We start from the raw sequence: 17,269 nt of genomic DNA, 5'->3' as shown, positions 1-17,269 counted from the left end.
GGCAGGAAATGAAACCGTGAGAGTATCCACGGAACCAAAACGGAACGTAGCACAGACGCGCCCAGTGGAGAATCGGATGAATACAGGCATACAAGGTTAAAAGTACGATTTTAAAAAGTGTTCATCATGTATGTTGGGGCATACAGAATTAATTATCTGTTAACCTCACAAAACTACTACTACTAATAACATTATTATTGTTATACAACAACATGAGCAAAACCTGGGACTTATTTTCACTGCAGTCCTGATTTAGAGGCTTTTGACTGCTTCCAAAATCACATTTCACACAACACATGACAGGGAAATAAAAATGGAAAGTACACAGGCCTGCACAAGATAAACAAAACAGGGATCCACTCAGATAAACAGCCGTATAGCGCTCTAAACTCTCCCGGGATATTATCATATAATCAATCAATAAAACATAAAATGGACTTTGTCTTCGATCCAAATCACATAACAAAAACATTTCTCTTTAGGGAGACCCTTAAACCTCCCTTTTTACCGTATACTGTAGCTAGTTGTAATGTAACTAACTGTGTGCACAAAGATCTTTGACTTTTGGTTAAATTCTGCTTCACACTGAAGTAAAAGGATTTCCTGATCATGTTTTTACTCTCTTTTTTCCTTCTCTGGAAAAACATGTTTTATTACCCCCAAACTAAGGTGCAGAGAACATACTGTATTGTATCATATAAGTATTGTATTATCACTGATACTGAAATTAACCAAATGTTGAATTTTGTGTGTCTTTGTGTGTGCATGTAGGTGGACGGTGAGCCGTGTCGACTGGCTCCCTCCACTCTCCGAATCTCCCTTCGAAATCAGGCCAACATGGTCCAGAAGAGCAAGAGACGCACCTCTGTGCCCTTGCTGAACGAGTGAGTCTCTCTCACACATACACACACACACACAGACACACACACATACATGGTGATGTCATCTATTTACAATCAGTGGATGAAGACAAGTGTGACAATCACACATTTTAATAATTTATTTAAGTCCACTCAAAGGAAATAATTTACAGGGACATACATATTATAGATGCAGTTAAATACATATACAAAATCATGGGCCATTGGCATACATCTGGTCTTCATAATATTAGGCATATCCCTGAGCATAAGTAACAGTACTTTGCTGTTTAGCCCTTCTTTTGGGCATCCCAAGTATCCCAAGACCTTTTACGACCTGTGTGTGTGTGTGTGTGTGTGTGTGTGTGTGTGTGTGTGTGTGTGTGTGTGTGTGTGTGTGTGTGTGTGTGTGTGTGTGTGTGTGTGTGTGTGTGTGTGTGTGTGTGTGTGTGTGTGTGTGTGTGTGTGTCCTAAGCTGCCAAATATGCAAACAAATAGTCGTCACCTCTAGCCTAGCTCTGAGATGGTATTTAGGAGCGGTTGGTTTTTAATGACCTTGGTCAAAAAACTTCCTCCGTGCTAGAATCAAAGGTGCATGCAAGTCATGCAGCGTTGTAAAAGCCCTAGTTGCACGCAGTGAGTCATACAATTTGTTTAGTGGGAGCTGACATTCACTCCTCTCCTTTCAGCTCGCCAAACCACAATCAGAGGAGGGATATGTATGTTGAATTTAATCAAAACAAAAACTTTAAAAACTTAAAGTATCAAAAGTATTCATTATGCTTGTTTATAAGTGTTATATTATTATAGAATAATATTTAGGGTTACTTTTTATATAAAAAGACATATGAATAATGCAGTACTACTACTAATTTGCCCTCTCAAATAAATGTAGTGCAGTAAAAAGTACAGTATTTCCCTCTGAGATATAGTGGACTCAAAGTATAAAGTAGCATAACATGAAAACAGTACAAAGTATGTCAAGTACAAGTATGTACAAGAAAAAGTATGTCAGAATTGTACTTGAGTAAATGTACTTTCCACCGCTGGTAGCTTGCTATATAAAAACAATGGGCCTCATTCACCAATATCTTCCTACGTTTTTTCTTAAATTTGTTCTTAAAGCAGAATTGTTTGCAGGTGTGTTCTTTGAATGATGAATCCCAGTGTCTTTGTAAATTGAAAGCTCGTGCTCGTTGGTCCTATTTAGCGTAGGTAAACACCTCGTTAATTCCCATAAAAGGGCATGAGTGTGTGCACACTTAGAGAAATGTCGAAAAGACGTGGTAAAGACATCGGCGGCCTCGACTCCAAAAGGATGTGTAAAATAAGGAAAATAATGTGGCCGGGTTGGCTCAGTGGTTTCCTGCATGTCTTTCTCCTCTTTGTCACCTAGCTGTCCTGTCAAAAATGAAAGGCAGAAAAGACCAAAAAATAATCTTAAAATAATAATAATAATGAAAATAATTAGTTACAAAATGATAATGGAGAGAAATATGAAATCTTAAATTAGAACGGACGAAAACGGTACGACTACTTGTTTTGCTCAAACATGTCAGCTCTCAGTTGTGCGTAAGAGTGCTCTTGAGTACGCGTAGATTCTGTTCTTACCTAAGAACAAATCCCAAATGAGAAAACATCAGTGAATGCCAGAATCTTCGTGAAAACTGCGTTAAGTGGGGTTTAAGAACCAATTTGTTCTTTTAAGAACGTTTGGTGAATGAGGCCCATTGCTTATATCTGGCTACTAACACTCCATTCCCTGTAGCACTAATACTTCTCTATGTACTGTATATCTCTTTGTTTATATCTGTGGGTCTATTTTCTTGTAAAAGTCGAGCAGCTACAGTAAATGTGTGCATGTGAGAGAAAGACAGTACACAGTAAATATGAATAACTAGCTGTAGCTGCAGTAACTAGTGTCTTTGCTTGATGTACTGCTATGCTACTGTACTCTGTGCTATCAGTGTTTGTCTACTTACCTCTGGGCTTTTCTCCGTCTGTCCCTCTTCCGGTCCCTTCTCTTCTTTTTGCCAACACACGTCTGAAATTTTTGATTATTTATTATTTCCATTTGTTTATCTTCTCTCCTCCCTTTGTTTCCTTCCTCTTCTCTCCCCTTGTTTATTTAATTTTTTTCTCCTCTACTTCTCTCTTATCTCCTCATTCCCTTCTTTCCTTGTGTCTGCTTCTCCTGCCCTGTCTCCTCCTCGTTTTTATTTTCTCTCCTCTCCTATCTTCTCCTTTCGTTTCCTTGTCTCTCTCCTCCCTTTTTTCCTTTCCCCCCTTTCACTTCTCATTTCTTTCTCTCCTTGTTACCTTTTCACTCTTTCCTTTGTCTCCTCCTCTAACTTCCCCTCCTCCTTCTCATCTCTTCCATTATCCTTTCCCCTCCTTTTCCTTTGCTTCTCCTCTTTCTCTCCTCTCTCTCATTTCTTCTCCTCACTTCCTCTCCTTCTTTCTTCCTCTCCTCTCTGCCATACGTTCCTCCTCTCTTCTGTGTGTGTGCGGCCATAGTATTCAGAAGGTGTGTGCAGCTGATCTGCGCCGCCTCTCTGCTCCCCCCGACTCCTTCTCTGTGTAAGTACCTGAGCCCTTTGTCACTGTGTGTAACTGTGTATTTGTGAATCTGTGAGTGAGTGAATTAATGAATGAATGAGTCGCTGCTGCTGCTGCTGCTGTTGTTGTTGTTGTTGTCATCATTTGTCTGTTTGGGCTCAACCAGTACTTCATTAATGATACTGAAAGCCTTTTTTTCAACCACTGATACGATGCAGGTTGGTTGATTACATGAACACTTTAAACCGTCTTTTACAGTTATTGAATTTCTTATTTTGTACTCACATTGTTTTTCAAGAGAGAACTCACATTTAGCATCATTTTATTGACTGTATCTGCTGTGACATTTGTTTATCCTTGGCCATTTTACACATATTTATACACATATATAATTTTTTTTTTATCTTGACTGTCTATCATTGTGGCCGGGTTAGCTCAGTTGGTAGAGCAGGCGCACGTATGTAGAGGTTTACTCCTCGACGAAGCGGCCCGCGGGTTCAACTCCAACCTGCGGCCCTTCGCTGCGTGTCATTCCCCCCCTCTCTCTCCTTTCATGTCTTCAGCTGTCCTATACAAATAAATGCCCCAAAAAAATAATCTTCGACAAAAAAATAATCTTCGACAAAAAAATAATCTTCGACTGTCTATCATTTACATTTCCTTTTTGTTTTCTTTTTTCCTTCTTTTAGGAAAACCTTAACTGCATGAATTACTTGAATCCTTATATTTGAGGGATGCAGTAATTATTTAATTAATCAATTAAAGATTACCCATCACATCACCAACAGTCCAAAACCCAAAAGATATTTAATTAACAACGATATAAAACAGAGAAAAGCAGCAAATCCTCACAACTGAGAACATATTTTATATTTCACAACTTTTCTTTTTCGTCATTTCTCATTTCCCCCTTTTATGCAAACCTTTAGTCGAATGTAGAACATAAAAAATGCCCAAACTAACATCTGTATTCTGTACATTTTGCAATTACATAAACACTCCTAACTAACTTCAAAGGTGATAAATACTGACTCACAGTAAATACTACGTGCAGCATCAAAATCAAATATCAATCTCGACAAACTTGTGTCAGTGTTGGCTTTAAAAAAAATTGTATTGGTCGAACCCCCTTGTTGAGTCGTATTGTGTTGAATGTGAGTTTTTGTTACATGTGGGGAGAGAAGAGCGAGAGAGAGAGAGAGAGAGAGAGAGGGAGAATGAGAGTGTATGGCAACATACTGAAGCTTCTCCTCTGAATGTGCTTGTGCCTCTTGATGTTTGTCCCACTGTAGTCCCTTTACCTTTAACCTCACCCTGAGCTTATTACACCTGCACCACTCCTTGGCTCTCACTTGATGTCCACGCTCTCCCCTAGAAAAGCTGTTTTCATATTCTTGTGACAGAGAAGACAAAAGTGGTGTTAATGTACTTTAATTTGACACCCTTTTTGGTTCCTTTGCAGGTAAGATTTTGAGCTTTATGAGGCTGGGTAGATGGGTCATTTTGCCAACAGCTGCTGTGTGACCAACAGTGTTTTCTCATTGTAGTTTTGTTTATCACCCACCATGTTTCTGACGTCAGTATTCAACCTCCATCCTCGCTGAAGGCAAACATTGACTTAGAAATGTGTTAGTTAGAAAACTTTCATCAAAACACGACAGATGAGGAATTAAATATTATGTTGCAAAAGCTGCAACATTTGGTTTGTTATGCGTGTGTCTGTGTGTGTCTGTGCGTATACGTATGCATATGTGCGTATCCTTATTATTGTATGTTTGGACATGTCTGAATTGTGCGTGTGTGTTTGTGTTGTGTGTTTTTTCTAGTCCTCACGCAGTTCCAGATCGTTTGCGTCTTCGAGTGAATCGGATCAGCCTCCAGGAGTACGACAGGCTGCAGTACGACAAAGAACGACTACGAGACATCTGTAAGGAGTGTGTGTGTGTGTGTGTGTGTGTGTGTGCGCGCGCGCGTGCGTGCATGCGTGCAGTCATGCATGTGTGTGTGTGTGTGTTCTCTCTGAAAAAAAAAAAAGCTTTTATGTGGCTATAATCAATTATTAACATGATTCTATTGATTTAATTTTAGACTTACATTCATCAGGTGGACACAAACACGACTCCAAATGAATCGTACGTCTGCTCTGTAACTGCAGGACGTGTAAATAAGAAGAAACTGTTGCCATATCAACCTTACAAGATGATAAAATGTCAATGAATGCAGCCCAAAAAAATGCAGTTTAACCTACTTTTTCAGTGCATTATGTTCTAAAGTGTGTGTTTGTGCTTTGCAGCCATCCCAGTAGGCATTGTGGTGGTGAGGGGGGACTGTGACCTGGAGACATGCAGACTCTACATTGACAGATTACAAGAGGCAAGTTCTCCCCTTTGTCTTCATCATTAATGCTCATCATCGCTTTTGTTTTCTTCTTTTTTTCTCTCTCTCTCTCTCTCTCTCCACTCTGCTGTTTCTTCCTCGCCATCATTATTTCATGACGCTTGCAGCGTTATTTATAGATGGTTAAGCAAACCAACACCACTGGGAATGCAGGGCTGCTCTTTAGCTGTGTGTCTCTCGTGGGAAACTAACCGAGCTAACATCTGTGGAAGTTTTGGATGTAATTGCTTTGGCTGTTTGTTAACCTTGAAACCTGTCTGCTGTGCTTGCTAGGACTTACACCAGGCGCCATCCACTGGCCACAGAGTGCACTATCAGGTATATCACTTTTGGGTGTCTTTCTGCAGGGAAAGCTGGGTTATTATCCGTTTTTTGACGGCTTTATAAGGTTTTTGCTACATATTTAAAATCCCACACATTTTTAGAATACCTAAAATCTGTGTCATGAGTTTCAAGGATTTTGGACAATTATATGGTAGTTAGATTTTTAGCGGTGTTCCATAAAGAATGAAAATTCTTCTCTGGGGGACACTACACGCTTTTTTTAAATCAGGAATTAACCTACAAAATTAAGCTAAATACAATAAATGAAATGTAGGTTTACAGACTGACACCCGTGTTGAGTCCTCTTCTACCACACTGGAAGAAAAAAAAACATTTCTGGACATATAACAGTAATATTATAATAATTTTCTAAACTAAAACTACACTATACTCTGCCTCATTGTCCCAATTGTCTCTGTTGTGTTATTGATTGTTCAACTGCTCAATAATAAGCACTTAATAAGCACAATTCTTTTCTCTCTCTGGATTGCTCTCTTTTCCCATGTAAACGCTTCTCCACTGAGTTTATTGTTCATAAAAGTGATGATGAAGATCATAAGTGTCTGATGTCTGTCCTCAGGATGAGAGCAGAGGCGTCCCCCGGACCAGTTCAACCAGTAGACTCTCTCCTAACTGGAGCTTCTTGGATTGTAAGTAAATAAGACACTGACATTTTGACCTTAAACCTTAAAAACCTTAAAGAAACACACCGACTTATTGGGAATTTAGCTTATTCACCGTAACCCCCAGAGTAAGACAAGTCGATACATACCCTTCTCATCTCCGTGCGTGCTGTAACGCTGCCTGACGGTTCCAGCATTAGCTTAGCCCAGCACAGATCCTGGAGGTGAATGGTTCCAACTAGCCTACTGCTCCCAATTGTGACAAAACTGACAAAATAACGCCAACATGTTCCTATTTACATGTTGTGATTTGTAGAGTCACAGCGTGTACAAAAAACAACGTAACATGAGACACAGCCATCTTCTAACAGTAAACAAACCGGGAACTATATTCTCAGACAGGCTTGCTGTCTGCCCAAGTACTATATTCTTCCGCCTGAGAATATAGTTCCCGGTTTGTTTACAGTTAGAAGACGGCTGTGTCTCATGTTACGTTGTTTTTTGTACATGCTGTGACTCTATAAATCACAACATATAAATAGGAACATGTTGGTGTTATTTTGTCACTTATTCAGAGCAGTAGGATTACTGGAACCATTCACCTGATGTTCTGTGCTGGCCTGATGCTGCTGGAGCCGTCAGACAGCCTTACAGCACGCACAGAGATGAGAAGGGTATGATTTGTCTAACTCTGGAGGTTACGGTAAATAAGCTAAATTCCCAATAAGTCGGCGTGTTCCTTCTAAAAAGACAGTCATTTTTAATGTTGCTGTCACTGATGACTCATGATCAAAACCATGAATCAAAGAGGACCAAGTGAAGTTCTCGTGCAGTGAACACATTCATTTTCTTTCAGCTTTCAATTCCTACAAATTAACTTTCTACTTTGCTGTATTTTTTGTATTATTCTTTTGTTACTATATTAAGAAAAGAGCTTTACAAATAAAGTTATTATTATGATTGTGACATTCTGGTAGTTTCATTAATTTTGATTATCGAAATCAAAAGCAGGATTGCCGATTCCCACAGTATTTTCTTCTCTCTTCACCCCAGCCTACTTGCGTACGTCCGTAAAGACACAGCATAACGTTAGCTTACCAGCTGGTAGCATGCAGCTAAAGACACGGAGAAACAAAAGAACTGGAAGATCCTCCCACTTCCCTGAAGTCACCGTGTGGCAACATTTTTCTTTCCCTGTGACTTATGGAAACAAACAACAAACGATAAACGTGTGGGCATCGACAGGACTTCATGGTGCATCGGGCGCCCCTTGTTAAACTCATGGTGCATTCAATTGCACCTCATAAACTCTGAGAAACTCAAAGTGATTATGTAAAGTACCCATCTGCCATCCAGTGGCTTTCATTGTGGCATTGCCGTCACTGCTGGGAAATTTTTTTTTTTTAAATTGAATCGAATCGTGACCTTAAAATCAAAAGTCAAATTGAATCGTGGATTTGGAGAATCGTGACTCCCCTACAAGCAACAGTAAAAGTGATGTGAAATACATTGCGTAGCATATTTTCCAAGTGTTTCCCAATGACATGTACTGTATGTCTCTGCTCTGCAGCCACATCAGCTGACCGCTTCTATCGCATCGACAAGGCTCAGGTAAACACTAGCTCATTTGTTTTGGTCAACAGTTCAAAAATCAATGAATTGGTGGATTCTGTTTGATTTTGCCAAATGTTTACTGGCTTTACCGGCTCGTATAGAATCACATGCCTCTGTTCTGTATGCATGTGTGTCTGTAGGAGCACCTTCACTTTGTGACCGAGATCTGTCAGGACGAGGTGTTTATCTTGGATCACGAGGGACCGGTGGGGAGCCAGGGATCGTCCACGGGGATGCCTGATCTGGTGGTGGAGCCTACGGCTGGGTACGTGAGCATGATGCAGTGATATAGAACACACACTTTTATGTTTTACTTTATTTAACGTGGTTAGTCCCATTTAGGGGAGACCTGACCAGCATGGCAGCATGAAGATTAAATATGTATGGATACTTGTACTCACTACACATGTGCAGTTATTTATGATTATGTAAATCAAGTGATACACATGTGCTGTCGCATACATTTTTACTAAATAATCTGTATTTACGACATGCATTTTGTTTTTTTACACCTTGGGATAATACTAAAATGATCAACGAGTCAACCAAGAGAAAATTAATTTTTGATAACCGTTTTGATAATCAATCTATCATTTATTTTCTGGTTTCAGCTTCTCAGATGTAAAGATTTGCAGCTTTTCTCAGTTTTTATATAATTGTAAATTTTCTATCTTTTGAAGACAAGACATTTGAAGTTATTGTTTTAGATTCTGGAAAGTTGTGATTGACATATCCGGGCGTTTTATAAACATAACAACTAGTAGATTATAAATACATAAAATATACGCTATGGCAGATATAGTCTTTAAGGAAATGCAACATGTAAATACAGACATAAAAAAGAATATTTGAGGTCTCAATTAATCGTTTGGCCTATAAAATGTCAGAAAATAGCGTAAAGGGCCTGTTATAATTCCCCACATCCTGAAAGTCTTTGAACGTCTCGTTTTGTTTGACCAACAGCCCAAAAGGCAAAATGAGTTAGTTTACTATTACATATGACAAAGCAAACACTCAAATCCTCACATTTGAGAAACTGGAACCAGCAAATGTTCTTCATTTTTGGGTATAAAATGACTAAAATTATCCATATTTTATATAGAGAGAAAAATAATCACTACTTCCTGCACCGAAAAGAAGTTTGCTACATGCGCCAATCACATTTTAATTTCTTCTGTTTCTTTCTATTTTCAGTGTTTCCTTGACATCTGAGGAACAAGGTAGGACACACACTCACAAACACACACACACACACACACACATCCCTTTTGTATCTGTGGTTTAGAGTGTAAAAGCTCTTTTGGAATGATGATATTTCACTGTTTCCCTGTTAATAAGTTGCACTTTTAGACCAAAAGATGCTGGATTGCTTTATTTTTAAGCTTCATATCAACCATTTCTGTGTATGTTTGTCTATAAGAAATGTGCACGTCAAAGGATATCTGTCAAAGGCAACTGTTTCAGCTTGAAGAAGTGTGTTACTCCCCTAGATAAATCAAATCTTAACATCCCTTGAGGGCTTTGCAGATCTATTTAATCACACTGTTCAGGCTTCTCAAGACCTGTTCTGGGAAAGTTGGAGGATATTTACTGTGGCCTGGTTGTCTGGTCTCGTGTCAGTAATAAGTCATCGTAATTCCTGGGAATCTCCACAGTTATACATACGACAAACCTGCTGTTCCTCATCCTCACATGACCAAACATGTTTATGTTTGTCCACTTTTAGGTTTGGCTCCACTTTAAACCGCCACACTGAGAATATACAGCTCAGTCCACACTCACAAATTGATCTGATGACTCTTGACAATATCCTTTTGTATTTTCTTGTTCGGCTTATGTATAAATATTTCCCACATTTCATATTCAGTCAGAAAAATGGCTTTGTCATGTTTGTTTCATTCTTTTTTTTTTTTTTTTTGGTTCAATTTGTCTACAGTTCAGTTCCAAGAAAGCAGTAAAAAAAAAGTTACAGATACAGAAATATCGCATAAAAATACAAAAGTGACTCAGTTTTGGAAACTTTGGAAACCACACAGTCATTATGGCTTTGCACATGATTACACTATCAAACATTTAGTTTATTTTGTTCCTCTAACTTCCTAACTCTAGCTAATATAATCTTTGTCTGTAAATGTTTCTAACACACATACACTACAGGTACACTTAAGGCAAAGCCGAGGCAGGTATTTGAGTTACTTTGAGGTCGTGTTTGACATTAAGTATTTTTAGCTGTACTATTGAGGCATTTGATGACTCCAGACCATGAAAATATTCTGCTACAAGGAAATTAGTTTGACCTTCCCCTGACAGTGGATATGTAGGAAAGTGAAACTGAAAGTTCAAAGAGTCCCTTTTTCGTTTTGTTGTTGTTGTGATTAACATCTCTTCCTTCTTCTTAAACAATGCTTCACTTTGAATATGTGTATTATTGGCACACACACAAACACAGTTAACATCCGAGGCAACAATTTGGTTGAGTAAGAAAAAATCCCTGAACTTTATTCATAGTTAGTCATCATTGTTTCAACACGAAGGCAGAGAAATTTAGAAAATGAGGAAGGTCTTTACAAGCAAACAGGTGTATCCATGGAAACTTAGAAAGTTCGCAGTAATCAGTCAACCATAGACTTTCTGTTCTGCAGTGTCGATCTCACGGGATGATTTCTTTGTGTGTTTACAGCCCTGCTGAAAGCCGCCAGTACAGGAGATCTTTCTATGGTAAAGTGCAATCACACACAGACTGTCGGGGAATGTGCTATTCAAACCAGTTTTAGCGGTTTGTATCTGCTGCACCCTCCGGGATTTACACAGACCTGGGTAGTTTAATCAATTAGTGATTCAGCATAAAAACACTTCATTAAATCTCCATAAAGGTTTTTACATTTGAGGGTTGATATAGATCAATCAATTACACGTTACTTGAAGGTATCTACATAAGAGTGACATGACACTGTCATGAACGTGTCATAAACATTATAAACAAGTCATAAACGTTTATGACATATGACATTCTTTTAGTAAGTGTCATTTGGTTTTTGTCATGACAAGTTAGGGTTCATGTGTCATGACTGTGTCATGACAGTGTCATGTGTTCATGTCACTCTTATGTAGATACCTTCAAGTAAAGTGTTACCGATCAGTCTTACAAGTTAAGTGTTTTCTACAAACGCACTTAAATGATTACAAGCGTTTTCCAAAGCAACTCTTAAGAGCCAGAGCGTTCTGTAGTGCTGAAGAGAAAGCTGAATATACTGTAAAGTTACATGGTGTATTAAATGTCTGTAAATCATGCTATATATAATAATAAAAAAGAACACATAAATCACAAAGTGTTGTAAACAACACAAAGAAATGTTTTATAACATGTTTCCATTAACACACCCCAAAGCTACAAATGAGGACTCAGCATTTCATAGAGTACTTTTTAAAAACCCTAATTTGCATCTTTTTTTCGGTTTGTGTCAATGTCTCCAGCTGTCGGAGTGCATGCGTCGAGGCGTCAGCTTGTTGGTTAGAGACTCTGCGGGTTGTTCAGCGTTACATATAGCTGCCCAGGATGGACACACAGACCTGGTCAGCTTCATACTGCAACAGGGTGAGACTGTGCATGATGTGTGCATATGGGTAAATGTGTGTGTGAAATGATCTTAAAGGTGCTGTACGTAGCATTTTCCTTCCCATTGGTAGACGATCTATGATCTACCTCCTGGGCCACAGTGCCCCTTTTAAGTTGTTTTAAGTTTAACATTATTATAGGAGTGCATCCTAAATTGGTGGAGTACTCCTTTGAAATGAGTAAATGTGTATTTTCTAAAATAATTCATTGTGTCTTCTTCCAAGCTGCTCATGTTTCTCTTGTTTCCGCCTCTTCAGGCTCGAAGGTGCTTCTGGATTTGACCGACAGAGAGAAGTATGTTGACTTCTTTTAATTCAGTTTTTACTAAATGTAGTCCGTGAGAGTCCAGTTCTGGGATTGCTCCGGTGCCGCCGGAAATTCCGCCGGATGTCCCTCTTTTCGTCCGGATGTCCGTCACCTTCCGCTTTCTTTGTGTTGGCATTTTAAATTCCGGTGGATTTGTGAGAACTATGGTTAACTGCTCCTCAGATCTCTGCAGGGTAAATCCAGACAGCTAGCTCTCTGTCCAATCTGAGTTTTCTGTTGCACGACTAAAACAACTTTTGAACATACACATGTTCCACCAAAACAAGTTCCTTCCCGAGACTATTTTGCAGAGGCACAATGGCTCTGTCCGGAGCGAGACGATTGTGATTGGTTTAAAGAAATGCCGATAAACCAGAGCACGTTTTTCTCCCATCCCGGAATGCTGTGTGGACTAGCCAGACCTTCCTCCGCAGCGCTGTGGAAGAAAGTCTGGCAATGTGAGACTTTACTAAATGATTCTCTGTGTAGGTATATATATTTTTTATCTGCTGTGTGTTATTTTTTTTAATCCAATTTGCTTGTTTTACGTCAGTGTGATCAGTGTGCCAGTAATCTTTACCTGTAGATTGCAACCACACTTTTCAAGGCAAATGAATGTTGTGACATTTTCTGTGACCTTCTCTCAGCTTATCTGATTGTGTGTGTGTGTGTGTGTGTGTGTGTGTGTGTGTGTGTGTGTGTGTGTGTGTGTGTGTGTGTGTGTGTGTGTGTGTGTGTGTGTGTGTGTGTGTGTGTGTCTAGAGGGGAAACTGCCTTGCACAAAGCAGCCTCAGAGAAGCAGCATGCTGTGTGTCGATTGCTGGTGGAGGCTGGGGCGTCACTCGAAAAGACCAACTTCCAGGTAAATACACACTCACACATTACACTACAACCATAGACACACTGTAGGAACTCACACTGTAGACTGACACACATTTCCCGTAAATCAAGCTGAGTCATATCAAGAGGACGAGCATGACTTGTACATGATCCACAGAGAAATATGTTTACTGCATGCTGCAGATGAAGGGTGCTTTACAAATCGAAACCTTCCTGCCACAACAGAAATACGTGTTATCATTGGGCAAAGTGGCTCACAAAAAAAATTAAAATAATAAACTCAAAGAAAAAGCATATTCTTGGAGTTTGTACATAGAGTCAAAACAGCACAGGAAGAACATATATCCACACCAATGTCCTCTCTCGACACATATTATATACAATATACTGTGAATTGCTTTTTGTGGTGGGAATTTCTGTTCTCTTTTTTTTTTGTTTTATTGTCACGCTTGCAAAAAGTCAACCTTTGACCAAGAACTTTGTCATACAGGCAGTTTATATTCAGTCTATCAAAACGCCTTCCTGAACTGGAGACTGTACCTTCATTGTTTCCAAGTCACACCACCTGTTAGCTGTTAGCTGCTGCCTTTCATACGATACATTGGGCACACAAGCTCGGTCCTTGGAGATAATGGTTTCTGCTTCCAATAACAGAACAATCAGTTCATAGATGGATCGTTATTGTATTTTAGTCAACACACTTTTCTATTGTTATTCAGTAGTACTGTGTGCTGTGCAGCTTTAGCGAGTAGAGTAGAGCTTTTATGGCACAACTTCCCCGACTTTAAGGTGAATGGAGAAGAAAAATGTCGAAATGTGTGTTGTAGAAAGAACAACTTTATTTGTTCCGGCTTCATAGATGATGACTCTGATGAAGGCCAAAAGTCTCACAATAAATCCTTTTTGATACCACAAATGTTGCTGGAGACCAAAAGGGCCATATAAATGTCTTGACTATCTTATACACTGACTGTAAAATCTAATGCAACAACAACAACAACAACAACAAGTGTCCCTGTATTTGGGAGGTTCGTAATAATAATCAGGATCTGACCCAACTCTGGTCATTTTTTACGATGTAGTTTAGTTGGTTATGTAGTGGACTGCATTAGATTGAAATGTGTTACATAATATTTACAGCTCAATTAATTGATCACTTGATGGGCAGGAAAATAATTAGCAAAAATGATGATAATCGTGGCCAGGTTAGCTCAGTTTGTAGAGCAGGCACACATATATATATATATAGAGGTTTACTCCTCGATGCAGCGGCAGGTCGGAGTCGAACCTGCGGCCCTTTGCTGCATGTCATTCCCCCTCTCTCTATCCACTTTCATGTCTTCATCTGTCCTGTGGAATTAAAGGCCTAAAATGCCCAACAACAACAACAAAAAAAAAAAAAAAAAAAAATATATATATATATATATATATATATATGTATGTATGTATGTATGTATGTATGTATGTATGTATGTATATATATATATATATATACTGTATATAAATATATATGTATATATGTATTTCAGATAATCAATTGATTGTTGAGTCAAAAAAAATCACAGATTCAGCTTCAAAAAAGTGCAGATTTACCACCATTTTGGACTGTTGTTTAAACAAAACAAGCAATTTAAATATGTCAGCTTGATATTTTGGAAATTGTGTTATTAAAAAAAATTGATTCATTTGTAAAATAATTGTTAGTTCCAGCACTACACTAGTTTTTGATTTTAGTAAGTGTGTGTGTGTGTGTGTGTGTGTGTGTGTGTGTGTGTGTGTGTGTGTGTGTGTGTGTGTGTGTGTGTGTGTGTGTGTGTGTGTGTGTCCACCAGGGGAAGACGCCAGCGGACCAGGCGGAGGGAGACTCGGAGCTCGCCACCTTCCTGAACGCCAAACAACACACATCTTCTCCTGCCGCCCACGAAGACTTGGAGACGGCTGTCTGAGGCGCGCACGCACACACACACACACTCTCACACACACTCACTCGGTCTCTCTGGACTGTGCACACACTCGGTAGTGGAGACGAATCTGGGAGAGAAAAGTGTGGAGTCCGGCAGGTCTCTGCAGACGGAGAGATCCATGAGACCAACCAGAGGAGTGAACTGCTTCCGCTCACAGCAGCACCGCAGTGGAGATTTTATTGGTCAACTATTTATTTGTATTTATTTATTCATATTCTATTTATTGGATGTGCTGATTGATTGGTTGACTGAGTGACTGGCCGATCGTAGGACTATTTACGGTTCAGGATGCAAGTGCACTTGAGCAGCTGTTTATTTTGGTCAAAATTCGTATTTTAGGAATGGGTTCACTCAGTAAGACTGGGGGGGAAAAAATGTGTTGTTCAAACATTTAAAAGCAGTTAACAAAAAAAAGATTTCTGTTGAAAATAATCAAAATAACTTTGGTTTTGTATATGTTTACCCCGGGAAACCTGTGTGCCAAAGACATTACACGGACGTAGTGTCGTATCTGTTTCAGTAATGTTCCCACAATCTATCACAGTGGTATGTTTTCACACGCATCTCTGCTTTCATACCAAATGATGTAACGTTGATGTTTCCATCCTGCAGTTTCAGTCAGCGTCCATTACTGGGGCCACGGAGGGCTTTGATAACATTATAAAATAACAAAAAAAATCGTATTTCAACTGTCTCACATTACTATGGAAGAAAGGAAAAAAGGAATGTATTTTTATAGCACCTTCTAAAACCAGAGCTGCAAAGTGGAAAGTGGTCAAAGGTTTTTAGATGTTAAAACAAAAATATGAATATGTAAGGAATTCTAAAGAGTCCAGGCTGCAGCCTTTGAGGCTGTTACTCCACTGATTCCCAACCTGAGGGGTCCAAACAATACATTTTAAGGGTCACAAAATGATGACGAGTATAAGAAAGAAAATATATATTTCTGTCACACAATGATTATTTTATTTTTTAAATGTTTTTTTTTCCTTCTAAAATACTTGATACTTTCACTTTTTCAGGCCTCTAAAGACTTCTAACTAAACAAGCTCAGAAGGAAAAAAAGAACTCTTTGCTCCGACTGTTCCCAGTTTATATTGATATGTTTTAAGGTGCCAGAAGCTGAAAGAAGGTTGGCAATCACTGGTTCATTCCAAAGTGTTGGAGCTAAAACAACAATTTCCCCCATTTGCCTTCAACTTTAATCACAGAACGTCTTGCTAGATATGGTTTAAGAAAAAAATCTGAAATGTACAACTAAGCCAGTATCGGACCAGCATAGAGAGAAAGAAACGACGCATTTGTTCATCTGTAACTACAATGCAGCCAGTTGATTATGAAGGACGGACCAGATTCTGTTTGCTTTTTTGTTTTTGTTTTTTAAAAGGGCGTTTTAGAGCATAATCACAAACCTGTGGATGTTCAAGTGTCTGACTTTCCAGCTGCCGTCACGCAAACAAATATTTTAACTTTTCACAGTGTGTATCTGGTACTCCTGACCTGACAAGGCTTTTCACATGCAGCTTCTGTGTGTGTGTGTGTGTACATACTATATGTGTGTGTGATAATATTCCTCATTCCATTAAAATAAGTTGGTACAGCTGCAACAGAAACAGTCTTCACTGCTCTCTGTGCAGCATGTACGCGTGTGTGTGTGTGTGTGTGTGTGTGTGTGTGTGTGTGTGTGTGTGTGTGTGTGTGTGTGTGTGTGTGTGTGTGTGTGTGTGTGTGTGTGTGTGTGTACTGTGTGTGTGTACTGTATGTGTGTGTGAAAATATTCCTCATTTCATATCAACCTTGAAAAAAAAAAAGTCCATACAGCTGCAACAGAAACAGTCTTCACTCTGCTCTCTGTGCAGCATGTACATAACTACAGAATGTGTGTTATAATAGTGTGTGTGTGAGTCTTTTCACGCGTATCTCGTGTGTGTGTGTGTGTGTTTGCAGCATTTATCCAAGAAAAGAAAAATCTGAGCCATATGCAATGCAATATGAATAGATAACGTCTCTTTGCATTTCTATATTAATCGTTTACATTACATTAATGTTTTTAACATCGTCGACCATTTAGCACCGAGGAGTATTGAATGTGCAGTTTTACTTCAGTGCTGGTTGGGTATATGATTGTCTTGTTATTTTATTTTTTTATTTTGTGTGCATGTATGT

General features: G+C 39.0%; 1 protein-coding gene across 8 annotated transcripts in view; it reads left to right on the top strand.

Moving 5' to 3' along the window:
* The window catches only part of dgki (diacylglycerol kinase, iota), a 74,393-nt gene extending 58,488 nt beyond the window's left edge, over positions 1-15,905 (top strand). For 5 of the 8 annotated variants that reach the window (XM_028570632.1, XM_028570631.1, XM_028570633.1 and 2 more), the window contains 14 exons: positions 772-884; positions 3,378-3,440; positions 5,246-5,346; positions 5,713-5,792; positions 6,090-6,134; positions 6,721-6,790; positions 8,334-8,374; positions 8,518-8,642; positions 9,572-9,597; positions 11,058-11,095; positions 11,852-11,972; positions 12,251-12,287; positions 13,062-13,161; positions 14,972-15,905. In XM_028570632.1, coding sequence (XP_028426433.1) covers positions 772-884; positions 3,378-3,440; positions 5,246-5,346; positions 5,713-5,792; positions 6,090-6,134; positions 6,721-6,790; positions 8,334-8,374; positions 8,518-8,642; positions 9,572-9,597; positions 11,058-11,095; positions 11,852-11,972; positions 12,251-12,287; positions 13,062-13,161; positions 14,972-15,085 — 1,074 coding nt within the window. In that variant the 3' untranslated portion in view covers positions 15,086-15,905. The remainder of the gene's footprint in view (positions 1-771; positions 885-3,377; positions 3,441-5,245; positions 5,347-5,712; positions 5,793-6,089; positions 6,135-6,720; positions 6,791-8,333; positions 8,375-8,517; positions 8,643-9,571; positions 9,598-11,057; positions 11,096-11,851; positions 11,973-12,250; positions 12,288-13,061; positions 13,162-14,971) is intronic. The other 3 variants (XM_028570637.1, XM_028570636.1, XM_028570634.1) reach the window with 2 other exon arrangements.
* The last annotated feature ends 1,364 nt before the right edge of the window (positions 15,906-17,269 follow it).

This window comes from Perca flavescens, chromosome 23 (assembly GCF_004354835.1).
Source record: "Perca flavescens isolate YP-PL-M2 chromosome 23, PFLA_1.0, whole genome shotgun sequence".
In the NCBI taxonomy this organism is placed as follows: Eukaryota; Metazoa; Chordata; class Actinopteri; order Perciformes; family Percidae; genus Perca; species Perca flavescens.
This window is presented reverse-complemented; position numbering and strand designations above follow the sequence as displayed.